The 18,230-nt window shown below is 36.1% G+C and overlaps 1 protein-coding gene across 1 annotated transcript; it reads left to right on the top strand.

Annotated features, from left to right (window-relative positions):
* Nucleotides 1-3,282: 3,282 nt before the first annotated feature.
* On the top strand, nt 3,283-6,919 carry LOC133710219 (replication protein A 70 kDa DNA-binding subunit B-like). Its single transcript, XM_062136231.1, has 11 exons — nt 3,283-3,401; nt 3,509-3,592; nt 4,189-4,341; nt 4,440-4,713; nt 4,805-4,907; nt 4,995-5,119; nt 5,262-5,343; nt 5,439-5,568; nt 5,668-5,825; nt 6,038-6,409; nt 6,507-6,919. Exons 3-10 carry the CDS (start codon nt 4,201-4,203, stop codon nt 6,366-6,368), a joined length of 1,344 nt encoding a protein of 447 aa, XP_061992215.1. The 5' UTR covers nt 3,283-3,401; nt 3,509-3,592; nt 4,189-4,200; the 3' UTR covers nt 6,369-6,409; nt 6,507-6,919.
* Nucleotides 6,920-18,230: the final 11,311 nt, after the last annotated feature.

Here is an 18,230-nt window from a genome sequence, read left to right as displayed (position 1 = left end):
AAAGATATTTTCAAAATCAACCTGAACATAAAATTGAAGATAGACCAGATATAATTTCAAGAATCTTTAAAATAAAATTAGAAGATATGATAACTTATATTAAATCTGGAGAACCTTTTGGAGAAATTGATGCATACGTGCATACAATAGAATTTCAAAAAAGAGGACTTCCTCATGCTCATATGTTATTTTGGTTAAAAAAGGATTATAAATGTTATACAGCCGCTGACGTTGATTCTATTATTTCAGCAGAATTACCAGATAAAAATGTAAACCCAGAATTATACAGAATTGTCAGCCAATTTATGATTCATGGACCCTGTGGAGAACTAAATTTAAAATCTCCTTGCATGCGAAATGGAAAGTGTTCTAAATTTTTTCCAAAACCATACAATCCAAATACCATATTTGAATCAAATATGCCCACTATATATAGACGTCGTGATGATCCAACAAAGTTTATATTAAAAAATGATATTCACATTGGAAATAATTTTGTTGTACCTTACAATATAAATTTGTTATTAAGATATAACGCTCATATAAATGTTGAGTTATGTTCTCAATCTATGCTAATAAAATATTTGTTTAAATATATTAACAAAGGGCCAGATCGAGCTCGAATTTTATTTCAAGAAAATTTAAAGGATGAAATCTCTGCTTATCTTAATTGTCGATATTTAACTCCTCATGAATCTGTATGGAGATTATTTGAATATTCGATTCATTCTAGCCATCCTGCTGTTCAACATTTACAAATTCATTTACCTTCAGAACAAAATATAATTTTTAATGAATGTCAATCAATTGAATCAATAATAAAACAAAAAAGTACAGAAGATACTATGCTTACTGGATGGTTTAAAGCAAATACCATTTATCCAGAAGCAACCGAATTAACATATACAAATTTTCCAAGTAAATTCGTATGGGATGACCAGAAAAAATGTTGGACACCGAGAAAAAAATGTGAAACCATTGGCAGAATAACATATATATATCCTATAGCAGGTGAATTATATTATATGAGAATGTTATTAAATATTCAAAAAGGTTGCACTAATTTTGACTCAATAAAAACAATTAATGGAATTACATATTCTTCTTATCAAGAAGCTTGCCAAAAATTTGGCTTATTAGGAGATGATAAAGAATGGGTAGAAGCTTTAGAAAATTCTTCACATACTGCAACTGCTTCTGAAATACGACAATTATTTGTTACAATTATTTTATTCTGTGATGTTGCAGATCCTCAAAAATTATTAGATTTATATTGGTCAAATATGTCAGATGACATTTTATATAAAGCTAGAGTTGACATTGGAAATCCAAACTTAATTTTACCTGATTTTGAACTGAAAAACAAAGTATTATTTGAATTAGAGCAAATATTTAATAAATCATCAAGTTCATTAAAAGATTATAAATTGCCAATGCCTAATACAAATATAGTATTTAATTCAAATGATAGACTCTTAAGAGAGGAACTAGAATATGATTGTTTTGAATTAAAACGTCAACATTTAAATATGATTGCTCAATTAAATACAAATCAAAAAATTGTGTATAATGAAGTTATAAAAGGAATTGAAGAAGGAACATGTAACACTTTTTTTGTTCATGGTTACGGAGGAACCGGTAAAACTTTTTTATGGCACACAATCATAAACAAACTAAGATCAGAAGGAAAAATTGTTTTAGCTGTTGCTTCATCTGGAATTGCATCATTATTACTACCAAACGGTCGAACTGCTCATTCTCGATTTAAGATACCTTTAGTAATTAATAATTTATCAATATGTCCAATAAAAAAAGGAAGCCAACTTGCAAAATTAATTGAAAAAACAGAATTAATTATTTGGGATGAAGCTCCAATGTGTAATAAACACTGTTTTGAAGCATTAGACAAATCTTTACGTGATATTTTATCAAATCCAAATAATATCGAACATGACAAACCATTTGGTGGTAAACCAATTTTATTAGGTGGAGATTTCAGGCAAATTTTACCTGTTATTACAGGAGGAACTAAAGAACAAATAATTGAAGTTACATTAAATAGTTCATATCTTTGGCCATTATTTAAAACATTTCATTTAATAGAAAATATGAGATTATCAAAAAAAGATTTAACTGAAGAAGATAAAAAAAATATTTCTAATTTTGCGAATTGGTTATTAGAAATTGGAGAAGGTCGTGTACATTCTATTAATTATGAAAATGATGAAGACACATCATGGGTAGAAATACCAAATGATTTACTGATTTATAACGTTAAAAATCCAATAGAGGCAATCTTTCTCACAACTTATCCGAATTTTCAGATTAAATATTGTGATTTCAATTATCTAAAAGAACGTGCAATTATTACTCCACGAAATACTACAGTTCAAGAGATAAATAATTATGCTATAAATTTATTACCAGGTAACAAAACTACTTACTTAAGCTTTGATAGTATTTTATTAAATTCTGGAAATAGTGAAAATACTAATGTTTTATATCCTATAGAATTTTTGAATAAATTAGAATTTAATGGATTACCATCACATGAATTAGTTCTAAAAGTTGGAATGCCAGTTATACTATTAAGAAATTTAAATCAAATGTCCGGTTTATGTAATGGTACCAGATTAATAATAACCAAACTATTTGACCGACTACTTGAAACACAAATATTAACAGGAAATAATGTAGGCAAAAAATTTCTTATACCTAGAATTGTTCTTACTGCATCAGAAAGTAAATGGCCATTTATTTTTAAAAGACGACAATTTCCAATAAAACCCTGTTACGCTATGACTATTAATAAAAGTCAAGGTCAATCATTAAATAATGTTGGTATATATTTACCAGAACCTGTTTTTACTCATGGACAACTATACGTAGCGCTTTCAAGAGTTACAGCAAGAAATGGCTTAAAAATATTGATAAACAATGACAACAATATTCCGAATAAATACACTAAAAACATAGTTTATAAAGATATATTACGAAATTTATAAATAATGAATTCATTATTTTTAATTTATAAAAAAAAAAAAAAAAACATCTGGGTTCAAGAACATTTTCGTATCAAGCATAACGGCCGAATTCAAAAAAAAATCTTCACCGAAAAACATACTGCTTCCAGATGGCTCTAATTACTTCTAGAAATTAGTAGATAGAAATTTTCACAAATATTAATTCAGACAAAAAAGAAGGATGCAGAACCTTCCCGAATGAGACCAAACAGTATTGAAAAGACATAACCTTCAAGATTACTTTTTTACCCTGAATACACACATATAAAACCAATAGTTCCACTGCCTCCTCAATCCAGAAGCCTCCACTAATATCACCCCTCACTATTTCGAGCATCGGAGGACCATCCATCACGATCCATCTTAATCAAAACAAGGGTAAACTTTCGTTTTTAGTCAATCAATTCTTCTATTCATAATCTTTACAGTTTGTTTCCCATAATCGAAAAAGCTGATATTTGATGCATAAAATGTAAAATTGACAGCAAAAAAAAGGTGGATAATTCAGAAGGAATCGAGAACTAAACCGGAAGCAATCACAGTGTAATTTTAATTCCACAGAAGAATCGGTATCTTTCTTCTTTCCTCTCTTTTTGTTTTTGTTTTTTTTTTGTTTTTTTTTTTTGTTTTTTTTCGGTTCTCTTTTTCGTCCCCTGAGTACACATGACCTTTAAAAACAAACAAAAATTGATTCTTTATAATTATAACAAAGGATAAGCTTTTTCTTTGCTTTCGTCATTATTATACAAGACATAATCTCAAAGAGATTAACTCAAACTTCAACTTTCTATTAATGACGGTTACTATCTATTGAAAATTTAAAGTGTTCTGTTGTACCAAAAAAAAAAAAAACATTTAAAGTTTTCTGTAATTTCACTTTTCAAACATTAATCAGATTAACAAATACACTTATCTGTTAGCATTCCCAATATTCAATTAATTCGTGTAACCATAGTTAATAGTCATTATAATAAAATGTATCCGTAATTTTTATGTTCCATATAAGTCAGATATCAGTTTCTCAAAAAAAAAAAAAAAAAAAAAAAAAAAATATCAGATATCATAACTGTTACTAGGTAAAAATAGATTTTAATCTTTGCTTCATAAAAACATAATGATAAATACTGTATGAAGAAAACAATTTATGCTTACTTTGTTGTTTCAGATCAAGAAAACAATGGCCCCCACCTTTATCCGTGATATAGAACCTTTTCAATTCATTGAAGAAATGAGAGCTCGGGTAGCAAGGATATGGAGGCCCAAAAAGTTCGATACTGATATCTATGATGGGCTTCATTATGTTCTCATCGATGAAAGGGTAATGTTTTCGAAACTCCTAGAATACAAATTTATACATTACAATCACTGACCATATAAATTTGATTTCTTGATTTCACATTTATTTATTCAATGTAGGGCGATGCTATCCATGCTATAATTGATGAATCACATTATCCAGTTGTTACAAACAAAATGGAGGAAGGCAGGGTCTATGACATATTTCGCTGCCATTCAAGAGAGAATGACTTTCCATTCAAAGTTATTGATCATGAGGCACACCTCTCTTTTAACCGGATGACGGAGTTCAAACAAGTTCAAGACTCTTCCTCACCGATTCCACGATATGCATTCAACCTCCTTGAGTTCAGTGAGTTAGCTGACAAAAAAGAAGATCAGATAGTTCTGATAGGTAAGTATCTCAACTTTATTTAAATCATCTTCCAATTTATGGACAACTGAAATTAATAATCTTTTTTTTTTTTTTTTCCCTTCAATAAAAGATGTTTATGGTTGTCTGAAGTCAATCATGCCAGAGTCCCAGGTCTTTGTGAGGAACAAAGAAAAAATGGAATCAAAGTGTGAAATAACCTTGGAAAATCTCAGGTACATAATCTTGAAACATTCTTATAACTTGAAAACAATGTTTTCTTTGACAAACAATAACAATTCAATTGTTTCACCAAAATACAGGAGAGAGGATGTTAGAATCACTCTGTGGGGCGATAATGCCAGACAATTTGATGTACAAGCTGTACAAAATCGTTCTCCACCGATCTTAGCAGTATTTACAAGCTTGCGGATTACTGAATTCCAACGTATGTACTTCTTCTATATATATATATATATATATATATATATATATATATATATATATATATATATATATATATATATATATATATGAAACTCATCAATATTAATCACTCTTTTCTTACAATTTTTTTTAATAACTTGCAGAACGAATCACATTGTCTGGAACGAATCATACCTGCATGATTGTAGACCCGCAAATTCCTCAAAGACAAGAATACAGAAATGAGTAAGTTGTCTTAATAACAAAATCAAAATTGATTTTATCATTTGTTGCTTCTGATAATAACATAAAATATCAACAATACAACCTAAATATTGCAGATTCTCCAAGCCAGGTGACAAAGTAAAGATTCTTGCTATCCCATTTAAACAGGCAACTCAAGAAGAGCTCAAAGATCGACAAAAAAAAACAGTATCAGAATTGAACATGCTTAATCCACGCCTGTACAGCGTATGAACAATTCTATTTTCATCTTTATACAATAATTACTTTCTTTTAGAAATATTTTTCATTTTAATTACAGTCTAATAACACACACATACATCGCAGAGCAAGCCTGTTTGCTGCAGTGCTAAAATCGCTAGATTCTCGACACACAATAGCTGGTGGTATAACGGTTGTCCAATCTGCCGCAAGCAGCTTCGACAGAAACAAAATTCTAATGAAATGAGTTGTATTAAACATGAAACACAACAGCCTTTGCCATGGTAAGTTCCCTTCAATATATTGTTCCTTTTCATCTATATATATTAGGATTGTGGAAGTATAATGATCCTAATATTAAATTCACCCTTCAACTCAGATTGTTAACTATTACATATATTTAAATTTCAATTCTAACTATTACATAATCATAACTTAATACAAAAATATACATTGCTATTTCTTTACTAATAATAAATAACCATTTTATGTGCAGTTACAGAGTATACGTAACAATCGAAGACCGGGAAAATGAAGCCATACTGATTGTAATGGGAGAAGCAGCTGAACAACTCTTTGGCAATACCTGTCCAGAATTACTAAACAAACAACAAGAACCTACAAGACAAGCATTGCCAAAGGAGATTGAAAATACAATCGGCCAACAATACCTCTTCGAGATTCAACCAAAATCTCATGGTGAACTGATTGTGAAATCTATTTCTCCAGATCCACAAAGTTTTGTAGCAGTATCAGAACAACATCCAACAACCGCAACACCAGATCGTCCTAGCACAGAAAAAAAAAAGAACAGTGGAAACAAGTAGAAAGCACTCTTCACCACTGAACAAGAGAAAAAAAGCAAAAGGTAAATTTTATTTATCCGTTCTATGTTTTCATTAAATCTGAAATGCAATCAATCCATTTATATTACTAACAATAATTTTATTATTATTACCTCATAGGCAATCCCGGCATCAAGGAACTACATCATCATCCCTTCAAAGCGAGCAACATGAAACACAAACAAGTCACTGAACAAGAATCCGATCTCTCTGTGTTTGTAACATATATTATATTAACTTATTTCTTTTAGTTACAGCTGTGCTGACTACTTTTGCTTTTGTATAATTGTAGTCAGCGAATCAACTGAAAAGCAGCTAGAACAATTATTTTTTTGGGTAAATTCTGCTGCATTTTTGATCACTGAATTTCAGTTGATTCTACAGCAAAGCAGTGGGAGCAATTAATTTTTTGAAGTACTACTCAAGTAAGTTTTGCTCCACTGAATGTACTATAACAAAAATGTAAAAAGGCAAAACACTGTACTCTCTCAGTTATGTGTAATATCTAATGATATCAAAGTAGTTCTTAATCATATCTACTCTCTATTGTTCAGAGATGCATGCAGCAAATGTCCTGTGTAATCAACGAATCAGTACAATATTATTATTTTCATATTAATACTAACGTTATCATATATAGTATTTTCGTAAAAATACTAACTTTATCATTTCTCTGGAAATTTTCATACAGGAACTGCAGAAACTAAAAAATCACATCTTTCAGCAGAAAACAAAGAAATCACCTCTTTCAGTAAAACGATTATAGTTACAATTCATATCCCGCAGCAAAGCGCGGGCATTTTTACTAGTCTACTATTCCGTGTCCTGCGGACTCGTCTGCACACTATTTCTTATTTCTTCCATGAGCAGAGGGATACAGCAAGAGAAAGAGCTCTGGAGAAAGCTGTAACGCTGGACATCACTTCTATTACCTCTCAGCGTCTGCACATGTGAGTATATCTATACACATCTACTAGTCTTTCTGCTATCAGATCGATCCTGTAACAAAATTAATGGTGATGAATAAAACCCTAACGACACCGAGTAAAAGAAATGGTTAGAGACCTGGTACATCATGGATTCGATGAAGATTGCTTGAGAGCCCTCCTCCCAGATCTTGGTCTTCGTTGTCCTCTTCACCCTGGGATTCTGCTGGTAACCAGGTACTCACTCTCTCACAGGTAACCATCAATCTTTTTGGTTTGTTCTGTAAAAGTTGTTCTCCATGGCTCTATTTAAACCGGATCGAAAGGTTCGAGAGAAGGCGGTTTTGAAAAAAAACCTGTGGGCGATCTATAGAAGGAATGTTCTGTGTGTCCGTGTTTTTCTTTTTTCCTCTTTTGTGATTTGTGTGTCTTATTAATCAGTTGATTCTCAGATTTTTTGCTTTAGAGTTGGCATATCGTGTACAGTAAACCATATTCCCGTTCACAATACAGACTGTACGGTGCATATTGTGGTGAAAATTGATGATAAAACTTTGGATTGTTCTAGTTGTATTTGGCAAATTTATTAATGTATTGAGTTATTATTATGCAAGATTGCATGCACGGTTTTTCATATAAACAATAATAACGATTACGTGCATGATCATCAACGTCTGCATGTAAAAGTTAAAAAATATATATATATTTTCATGCATGACAAGTAAGTTAACTTATTATTTTTACTTAAATGTAACTTTTGTTACGATATAATTTTGTATCCCACATTTATTAATAAATGCTTCTTAAAAGGAAAAGAACAAAAAATCTAAAGCGACGTTACAAACATTTATGTAGATATGGTAATTGAAATTTTTCATGTTTGTGCTCAATATATACTACTAGCACTACAAAAAGGAATTCCTTTGGCTTCAGCAGTTAGCGTCGGTCTAAGAATGCCGTCGCCATTGATCTGAAATTTGTCTTACGGCAAATTTCAGAAAAGCTCTTTTTTTTCTCTTTCCCCTTACGGCAAATGGGCCGTTGCGAAGAGAAAACATATTTGCAACGGCATGAATCCGCCGTCGCAGAAGTATGCCTCAGTGCCTACGGCATATACTTTCCGTCGCCAGAATTCTCTTCTTTTAGCTACCGTAAATCAGTGCCGTCGTATATTTTTATTCTATATATTTTCTTTCCATCGTATTAGATGTCCTTTTAGGTTTTTTGGGTTCATAAACATTGGGTTCCCGTTTGCGCTCACTCCATCCAGTCCGGCATTTCATCTAGTTTCACTCTGACGACGAAGTCGACCATAGCAACCCACGATTGTTCAAACTCCACCTCCTTCCTAGGCTAGTAACTTATTAGCCCTTATAGCTCTTTCTTCAAACCATACTGATTACTGAGCTAGGCTGCTGTATTTCGATCTTGAATACCCTCACTTGCTTCAATCCCACAAAAATGTTGGAATTAGTAGTGATAATATTTTGGACATCAAATTCCAAATTTTCCATGCATGTTTAATTTTGGCCGTCATAACAAGTTATTTTCGTACATGTTCTTCTGAGTCATATGCCTCTCAATTGTTAAGCTTATTTCTCTTTTCAGTAGCAAAAATTACAGAAAAACTCGACTAAAAAAGAGATAAAGACAAAGCCACATTATTCAGTACAACATAACAAGTAAAAACTCAAACACTGGAAACAAACCCAGATTTTGAAACCAGAAAAGAATTGTTTCATTATGAGAATTTTAAAATAATTAACAGACAAAAAAAAAAACATCTGCCCTCCTACAAAGAAAGAAAAAGGTCTCCAACCAAAAAGAAAGAAAAAAGTCATAGCATTTTATGGAAACACATTGAGAAACACATTCCTTGTTAGTCTTTAGTTTGTCAATATATATTTCTTGCTAGTTCTTCTTTTTCTTCTAGAAGCACATTACTTTAGGTGTTCCATGAAGAACACCTTAGAAGCTTATTTAGAATCTTTGAACTTTGATGACAAATTTCCGCCACCCAATTACCCCATGGCCTCTGCCTCGGTACGTCGGTCCTTGATAAACCCCCAATAAGCCGAACTGTTCTTAAACCTCCAAAAACACCAACTCACCAGAACTGAAGACTCGTGCCTGTTTTTATAGGGGTAAAGGATGGACTAGTACCAAGACCTAAACTAAAAATAGAAAATAAGCTCATTCAAAGAGCGCTACTCTGTTTCATTTTTCACTGAAAACTAACAGGGACATAACATCAAAGTCTCAAATACAAAAATGAAAACGGGCCCAGATTGTATAAAAAGAAAGGGGCCGGTTATAAAATTATGATATTGTTGATGCCAATTTCGGCATCAACGAGTCAACGAGACTTTCGTTGAAATCCAAGTGTAAAGTGGTGGGGTTGTTTTCTTGAAGTGGGCCTATCTCGTCCTTCTTGAAATGGGCCTGTCTCGCCCTTGAATTAGTTTGACAACATAAGCAGCCTCGGTCTTCTACCTCGGGTGACTAAAGGTATGGCCTCGATGGTCTTGTGCCTAGTCTTGGGCTTCCAACCTCCCATGTTGGGTGAAACTGATGGTCTCGTTTCGGACTTCCTTCACCTGATGTTGGCATTCAAGCTCCTTGTTGGGTGAAGCTGATGGTCTCGTCTCGGACTTCCTTCACCTGATGTTGGGCATCCAAGCTCCTTGTTGGGTGAAGCTGATGGTCTTATCTCGGACTTCCTTCACCTAATGTTGGGCCTCCAAGCTGCCTGTTGGGTGAAGCTGATGGTCTCGTCTCGGACTTCCTTCACCTGATGCTGGGCCTCCAACTGGCAGAGCTTCATGGCATAGATATTTCGGCATAGTGTTGGGAGAGAAGAGAGAGCTGAAGTCCCCCCTTCTACTTGTGAATGATTGATATTTATAGGGGAATGAGTAGTTGAGGTGGAGAGGAAAGGTATGGGCTCTTCCCTAAAATCGGGGTGTCAACCCCTACTTTCTGCTTACTGACACTCCTAGGATGGGGGGGCTGACAGAGTTGGTACGTGACAGGTGTCACAACGTTGTGGTCTGATTCGGTTGGTGAAGGGTCAAGAGACAGGTGTCGCACATCCGAGCTTCCCTTTTCCTTGAATTGCTCGTGGCCATGCCGAGGAGCCATGCCTTATGTCGGAACTTGACACTTGGCATGGTTGGTGAGATTTCTCCTTGATTGGTGCTCCATGTTTCTTCATGACGATTGCATGTGCGTGGCCTTGGAGGTCGAGGCTTTAGCCTTGGAGCTCGTGGTCATGATCCTTAGAGGTCGAGAGTTTTAAGCTTGGAGGTCGAACTCTTGTTCTTGGGGGTTGAGGCTCTTGATTCCTTTGGATTATGTTTCCCTGATAGTCAGGTCACGATATGCTTTTGTCTTGCCATCCAAGATGGTGAATCAATCATATGGTGACCGTCCAAGACTTGAGAAGTGGCGATCCAAGGTTGAAGACTTGGATTACCAAAGTGAGGCATCTCGCTAGCCATGGTTATTTCCATCCTATGGTTATCTTTTCTTTCTCGATGAAAGGTTTAAGTGCGTTGAAAGGTCAGAGTCCTACGTGGACTCTTTGACATTTCAACGCGTCCTACGTGGAGTGGGTTGAAAAGTCAAAAGTATTTGTCGAACCAAATTATGACATCAACAGATATAGTTCAAATAAATTGTGTAATAACCTCGTTAGAGGAATAATACGATTCTCGTAGGGAGGATCTCATGATTGCAGTACGACCTCGTTGGAGGAATAATACGATCCTCGTGGGGAGGATCTCATGATTGCAGCAGACCATGCCATCATTTATCTCTCTCTCGTCCGAAAGCATCATTATCTCTCTCTCTCCCTCTCACTCGACCGACACCAGAACAGAGCAAAGGCTCTCTCTCTCTCTCTCTCGGCCGAAACAAAACCAAAAACATAGCAAATCTTCATCAACTCATCTCTTCCACCTCAGGCCACCTCAAGGCACCAGACCACATCCCACGCTTTCGCCTCGTCCTTGCGCAGCTTCCAGTGGCAGCCTTGCACCACAACACGGCCGGCGGCGGCGGCGGAGGACGCAGTCCCGTTTTGAGCTCGTTTTGGTTCGATCTTGATATCTTGAGCTACAGGCTACCAATTCTCTTGATTCTTGGCTCATTGGACTCGCATCAACCTTCTGATCAAGCTCCAGAAAGGACCAGACCTGGGTAGATCATTTTACGTTCATCGGAGCTCGACCTGTTGTGATTGAAAACCAACCCTTCAATCGATATATCTCGAGCTACAGACCATATTTTTCTGTGATTCTTGAACCAGTGAGTTCGCCTTGATTTCCTTAACAACTCTCCAGAAGGAATAGAAGCCTGAAATTGAAGTTTTGACGTCGAAATCAAGCCTTACCGGATTCTGCAAATTTCGCCGGTTTCTGGAAAAATTCCGGCCACCTCGACTGTACTAGGTAATTTCGACCCCTTCCGGTCATTTCCAGCTTACATGCTAGTTAGGAAAGTTGTTAAGCTTGTTGAGATGAAGAGGAGCAGCTTGACCCCGACACCAATGGTGGTGGTCGGCGGCGGCTCTGCCACTAACTCCGGCGGCCATTTCCGGCCAACTACGGGGGTGAAAAATATAGTTTCTGTGCATTTTTAGATTCTATATTTCAATACGTTCATTTCGATATATTATACGCAATTTTTGGATATCGTATGATTAAGTTATGAATTCTTAAGTTTCGATCGATTTCGATCGTTAGATTTGTGATCTGTGAAGTTAGGACCGTCAGATGGACTTGTAGTTTTGATATGATGATCTTATGACTGTCCCAGTGGCTTTGTGTGTTCATGGGCGAAGATCCGACCGTTGGATCTTCGTATAAATGCAAAACAGTGATTAGGGAGGCGATTCGTGAGAATCCGTCCGTCGGATTTTCGTATAAATTTGTGAAGATGTTAGTAAGGACGATTCAGGAAGATCCGACCGTTGGATCTTCGTGATGATTTTTTGAGGGTGATCGTAAAGGCGATCCGTGAGGATCCGACCGTTGGATTGTCGTTTAATTTCGATCCGACCGTTGGATTGTCGTTTGAGTATGTTTTTGAGCTATTGGCTAAGTTAAGGTCATGTGTGATTAGGTGATTGATGGTCTCCCTTGGGTGAACGATTTCGGTGTGTATTGTGTTGAATTGAAGACGCAGCGGGAATATCGAGGTGAGTAAAATCGCACATGGTTCATTTACGAACCGAAATTCAGTGATTGAATTCTATAGTAATTTTGTGAAAACTGTTTTAAGAAAATCAATATTTGTTTTAAATTATATGGACTTGATCGACTACAGTCCATAGGTAAGTAAAATGTATTTAAAGTATAAAAATGAATTTATCGATTTTTAAATGCATGTGAACTATAGTTGGTATTAGTGGTCATTTCTGTGAGGGTGACTACGTATATATATATTTACGTGAAATATATATTGGATGGTGTGGTATTTGGGAAAGTGTGGAATTGATGTGATTGATTTACAATTCCAAGTATTACTCTTACAAAAACATAAATTGTTGTTTATTGTTGAGTTGATTTTGTTGTTGAGTAAAGTGTGCTATTTGAGTTGTGTGGACCAATTGTTCATTAAAGTTGAGTAAAATCATCGTTGTGTCGATGATAAAATCATCGTTGTGTCGATGATTGTGGCATAAAAAAAATCATCGTTGTGTCGGTGATTATCGTAAGACTGAACCTTGTCCCAGGTGGCAGGTTACGATTCAGTTAGAGCTTTAGTGTGTCTGCCATAGTATGACATGAAGAGTAGCGAGTTAGTGTACTCGTGAACATGAATACACCTTAAAACATGAAAGCAATGAGTTAGTGTACTCGCTATCATGAATATACTTTTGAAAATTGAAATTGATTGTGAAATTGTGTTGAGAATTCTTGAGTGGTTGTTCTTGTTTTTTTAAACTGTGCAATTCCTTGTTTACTCATACGAGCTGTCAAAAGCTTACCGGGTTTTGTGTTGTTGCAATCCCGGTACACTATTCAAATTGTGTAGCGGGTAATCCTACAGGACAGGAGAATCAGGGCGGTGATTGTGCGGTTAGAGCATTGTAATAGTTTTACAGCAATTGTAATAGTGAGGTGAGTTAAGCTCATTTGAGCCTCACAATTTGATTTAGTGAGAGTGTGCTGTAATAAATAACTTGAGGATTTGGTTTATTGTAATATTGAGAGGTGTGAAGTGTGGTTGTTTTTGAGAAAAAAATTCATGACGTTATTTGTAGTTGTTATTATTCACGTTTCGATTTTGAATTTATCATTCAAAATTCGGGGCGTGACAAATTGATACACAGCAAACCCCTCTCCTTACAGAAATAAACAAAGAACAAAGTTTTTCGATGAAACAGCATTCAAGTGTTCAGGATTCTCTCTGCAACTCGTGTAGTGTCCTGAAATATATTTCTAGTGTTTGTATTTCTTCGGAAATGGATATTCGCCTGAAAATTATGACTCGACATTCTCTCATATGAACTCTGGCATGAGTTCTCTTTTATAATATGATATTCATTAGTTAGTATCATGCATAGTTTTTCTTTTCTGAGATTATACGCTTTTCTTAAAATCCCAAAATTCCAGGGGATCGAATAATTTGTTAGTTCAGAAAACTCAAAGATCTGTCACTGATAATGACGAAAACAGAACAGGGGACCTTGTTGATTATTTATATTTTTTCTTCATAGTTTTAATGATCTATAGCTCACTAATATTGGATAATACTTTCTTGGTAGACTAACATCATACATAAAATTTCAATGACATTCCACCCCAATTAATGTTCTCATGATCATCACAACAACAGAATGGAGGAGTTTGCAAATTGGTGAAGTTCTGTACGTAATGGCTTTGCACAAATGCATTTTCTCTCTCATCACCATTTTAGGCTTTTGCCTCCAACTGAAATTTGCAAATGTGTCTCCATTTGTGCTGGACTACAGAAATACTATACTGATGAGGCTATTTATTATTGACATATCTATCTGCTTACTGTGGAGCATTTGGTGTCATGATACTCCAAACTAATCAAACAGTAACACAGTCTTTGGTGAATTCTTGATTAGGTTGGAACTGCAGCTTCTATTTGAGAGTTGCTCATCCTATTTCCTTGGATGGCTCGCACTCCTCTTCTGGAGCATCTGTTTCATTACCTTTGCAATTAAGTCATACCAATACTCGAAAACAGTATGTGAAAGTGCAGTTGCAGCTCTTGTTGTAACCTTGGGTGAATTTCAAGTGAAGCTGATCGTAATGAATGGCCGCTTGATGGGAAGTAGTGCAGTTTCCGGACTCGGTCATGCTTATGAGAAATTGAGGGATCTGATCAAGAGGATCCGCTATTCGACAGAGCATGAAACCAAGGAACAGAGCAAGGAGCTACCGGTGTAACACTGTAATTTCTATTTTCTGTAGCTACCACGTAAAAATGAAGCAGCTATTGCAACGAATTTAGACGTGTGATTTGGTAAATACATGCCTTTGCTATGTTTTGTAATAACAAGACCAAGTCTCAAAGTTTTCTTCATGTATACATTAATTGGGGAATTGAGGGCTTAAACAGAGAAATTAATTAGTTTCGCGGAAAAGAGCAGGAAGCTAGCACTATTGTTGAGTGTTGCTACTGGACCGGATGGACCTGACCCAATCTGGCATATAAAAAGGTTGTTAGAACGGGTTAGATCAATGGGCCGACACGACCAAAATATCTAGTCTTGATCAAGAAATTTCTGCTTGTCGTAAAGGCGATGCAACAGTAATTGAGAACTCCCTTCTTTGGTTTGCAGAAATAGTTTCTTTACACGATGGAAATCTTGGAACAGACCTACAATGTGGTAAGGGTTAAGGGAGCAAGTAGTACTCTGGTCTTGTGGGACGGATGATCCCCTCATTGGTCACTGGTGAAGAGAATTCTTCCCTTACTGCTATCCCTTCACTAGAGGAAATTTTTGCAGCTATTAAAACTATGGATTTGGATAGTGCACCGGGTCCAGATGATTTTAGTGGCCACTTTTTTCTGTCTTGTTGGGATATAGTAGGAGCGGATGTGGTTTGTGTAGTGCAATATTTTTTTACTCATGGTGAGTTAACAAATTCCTTTAATTCCTGCCTCATTATTCTGATCCCAAAGGAAGATAATGGAGACTCTATCAAGCAGTTTCGTCCTATTGCTCTTACCAATTTTGTGTTCAAGATAATTCCAAAGATTCTTGCTCTCAGGCTTGCTTCTATTGCCTCTCGTATTATTTCTCCACAGCAACATGCTTGTGTTCCAGGACGCAGCATTATTGATTGTATCATATATGACTACATCAGAGTGCTTTAATATGCTAGACTCAAAGTGTTATGGTGGCAACGTTGCACTTAAGGCTGACATTACAAAGGCTTTTGATACACTCTCATGGGGTTTCCTTCTTCATGTTCTTGAAGCTTTCGGTTTTGATCAGAAGTTTGTGCTTTGGGTGAGGGCACTTCTACATTCAGCATAGCTCTCTCTTTTAATTAATGGAAGGTCTGTATGTTTCTTTTCTTGTGGTAGAGGTGTACGACAGGGTGACCCACTCTCTCCTTTGTTTTTTTGTCTTGCTGAAGAGGTTCTAAGTCGTGGTCTCTCAGAGCTTGTCCATATGGGACGGTTACGTCTTATTTCTGCTCCTTGCAATATTCAGGCTCCTTCCCATGTGTTGTTTGCAGATGATGTTATTATTTTTTGTAATGGAGGGTAAGCGTTTAGGTCTTCCACAGTTTCGCATTCGCTAGTTTGTTTTTTGTGTGTTTGATATTTACTAGAGAGGTTTTGGCTTAGTCCCCCTCTCCTTGTATCTCTTTTAACTTCTTTAAATAAATTTTGAGGCGTTAAGGAGGTTCATTGCCTTTCTTAACCCTCTATTCAGCCAAAAAAAAAAAAAGGAGCAAGTAGTACTGCCTGTGATGAAGAGTCCTCTCTGGCGGAAACAAAGTTAAAGCACAGCTGCAATGTGCCTTCAGACAACCCAAAACGAAGAAGTGTCGTTGTAAAAAGGGCCACAAAGGGGTCAGACGAGGAGAGGAGGCAACGGAAGAACTTCTAGAGGGATGTTCTCCCTGGTATTGCTTGTTTGTCAAGAAATGAGGTGACTGAGTATCTTCTCCATCGCTATCTACTACTGGTACTGTGCAGTTAGTCAGCCCCAGATGGATCAGCAGCCACAAGAACTGGAGGAAACAAGTGTAGCAATGATTGGTTGGGGTAAGAGGACAAGGCGTCCACGGCGGCAGAGATATCTGATTAATAGTTGTCCTGTTTCTCGAAAATAAGCAGGGAATGTCAGACCTTTCTTGAGTGGACTTGTATGATTAGTAATTAAGTTTATAGGAGGATTTGTTGAAATGAAGAGTGTAAAAGGGCTGTTGCTATACTTTGTTAATTTTCAAACATTGGCCGGGTATGATTTGGTTCCGTAATAGTTTCCATGTTTGCGGGGAAATTTTCAAAATGTACAAGCGTTGGTTGCCCTTGGTTTTACACCGAAATGCAGCACCCATCAAATGGGAAGAGTGGAATGACGAAAGTACCGTGGTGTTTCGGGCGAGTTCACTAAAGAACGATCGTATTCGTTTTTTTGAAAGGGATAATAAGGATCATTTTCTTGCATTGACGAAACTAGCAGTTGCGGGGAAAAGTCCAGTCGTCACCCTTCATTTAGCAAAGAAGCAGCACCGATAATGGAAACATGAAATGATGACAGTGCCCTAAACCCTAAACCCTAAAACCCCCGCGCCTTTAGTTCACCAATTGGGAGATCAGTATTTGTGCAATGCCATGAAATGACGACGGCCCCATTAGAGATCCAGCATTTGGATTCTTTTGGATTCTTCGACAAAGTACAAACTAACTGGGGTTGGTAATAAAAAATGAAAACATGTGGTCAGTTTCGTCATTTAGTCTTGCAAATCTCTACTATTAGATTTCTGGGCCGGGGGGTCCTGCCTTCCCCCCTTTGCCAAAACAAAAACAAAAAAAAGATTTCTGGGCCGTACATACAGAGGAATACAACCGAAATAAGCAGAGGAATACAGCAAGACAAAGAGCTCTGGGGAAAGCTGTAATGCCGGACATCACTTCTATTACCTCTCAGCGTCTGCACATGTGAGTATATCTATACACATCTACTAGTCTTTCTGTTTTCCATTGTTCAATTTTGTTTATCTGCTCCTGTACTGCTAGTTTTCGTTTTCTTTTCTTCTAACGAAGAAAGGCATCATCATTGTTGTTATATATTCTTGGAATCTCCTTAGAAACTTACTTATCCCTTATAGTTCTTTCTTCATGATAAGCAAGTGATGAGTCGTTGTGGACTGTGTCAAAATTCCCCAAACCATACTGATTACTCTGAGTCAGAACAGAAAAAAATTACTGTAGAAGTAGTGTAGACTGACTTTGGAAGGCTATAGTTCCTAAACCAGCGGGAATATGGAGCTTAAAATTTGCAGGAACTTAGACCTGCATGTCTCACATATACCTGAGAAACAGTTTTAAATTTTGTGTCCTTTAGCTTACACAATAGCCAACCAAGTACACCAATATCATAATCAGCTTACAGCAGAATCTGTATAATAGAACGGTAAATTTGCATTTTCTACTCAGATTTAATTGGAGTATGAAATTTTATGGGAAGAAGGGGAAATATGTGTAGTTTCTGTTCCAGGTGGTTTCATTCTTTTCAATCTTCTGGATTTGGAGAAATAGCAGTTTGAGACTTTGAGTGACTATAGGTCTGCAGCAGTTTGCAGAACAATTTATCAAATTTGACAGGCGACCATTTTCACTTAAGTGGAAATTGGCTAACCTACTTTATATGGATGGAAAGCTCTATGAGTGTACTCTCTAGCTTAAGTGGAAT

This window comes from Rosa rugosa, chromosome 5, assembly GCF_958449725.1.
Source record: "Rosa rugosa chromosome 5, drRosRugo1.1, whole genome shotgun sequence".
NCBI lineage: Eukaryota > Viridiplantae > Streptophyta > Magnoliopsida > Rosales > Rosaceae > Rosa > Rosa rugosa.
Note: the sequence above shows the minus strand (reverse complement) of the source record. Positions and strands in the feature narration are given on the sequence as shown.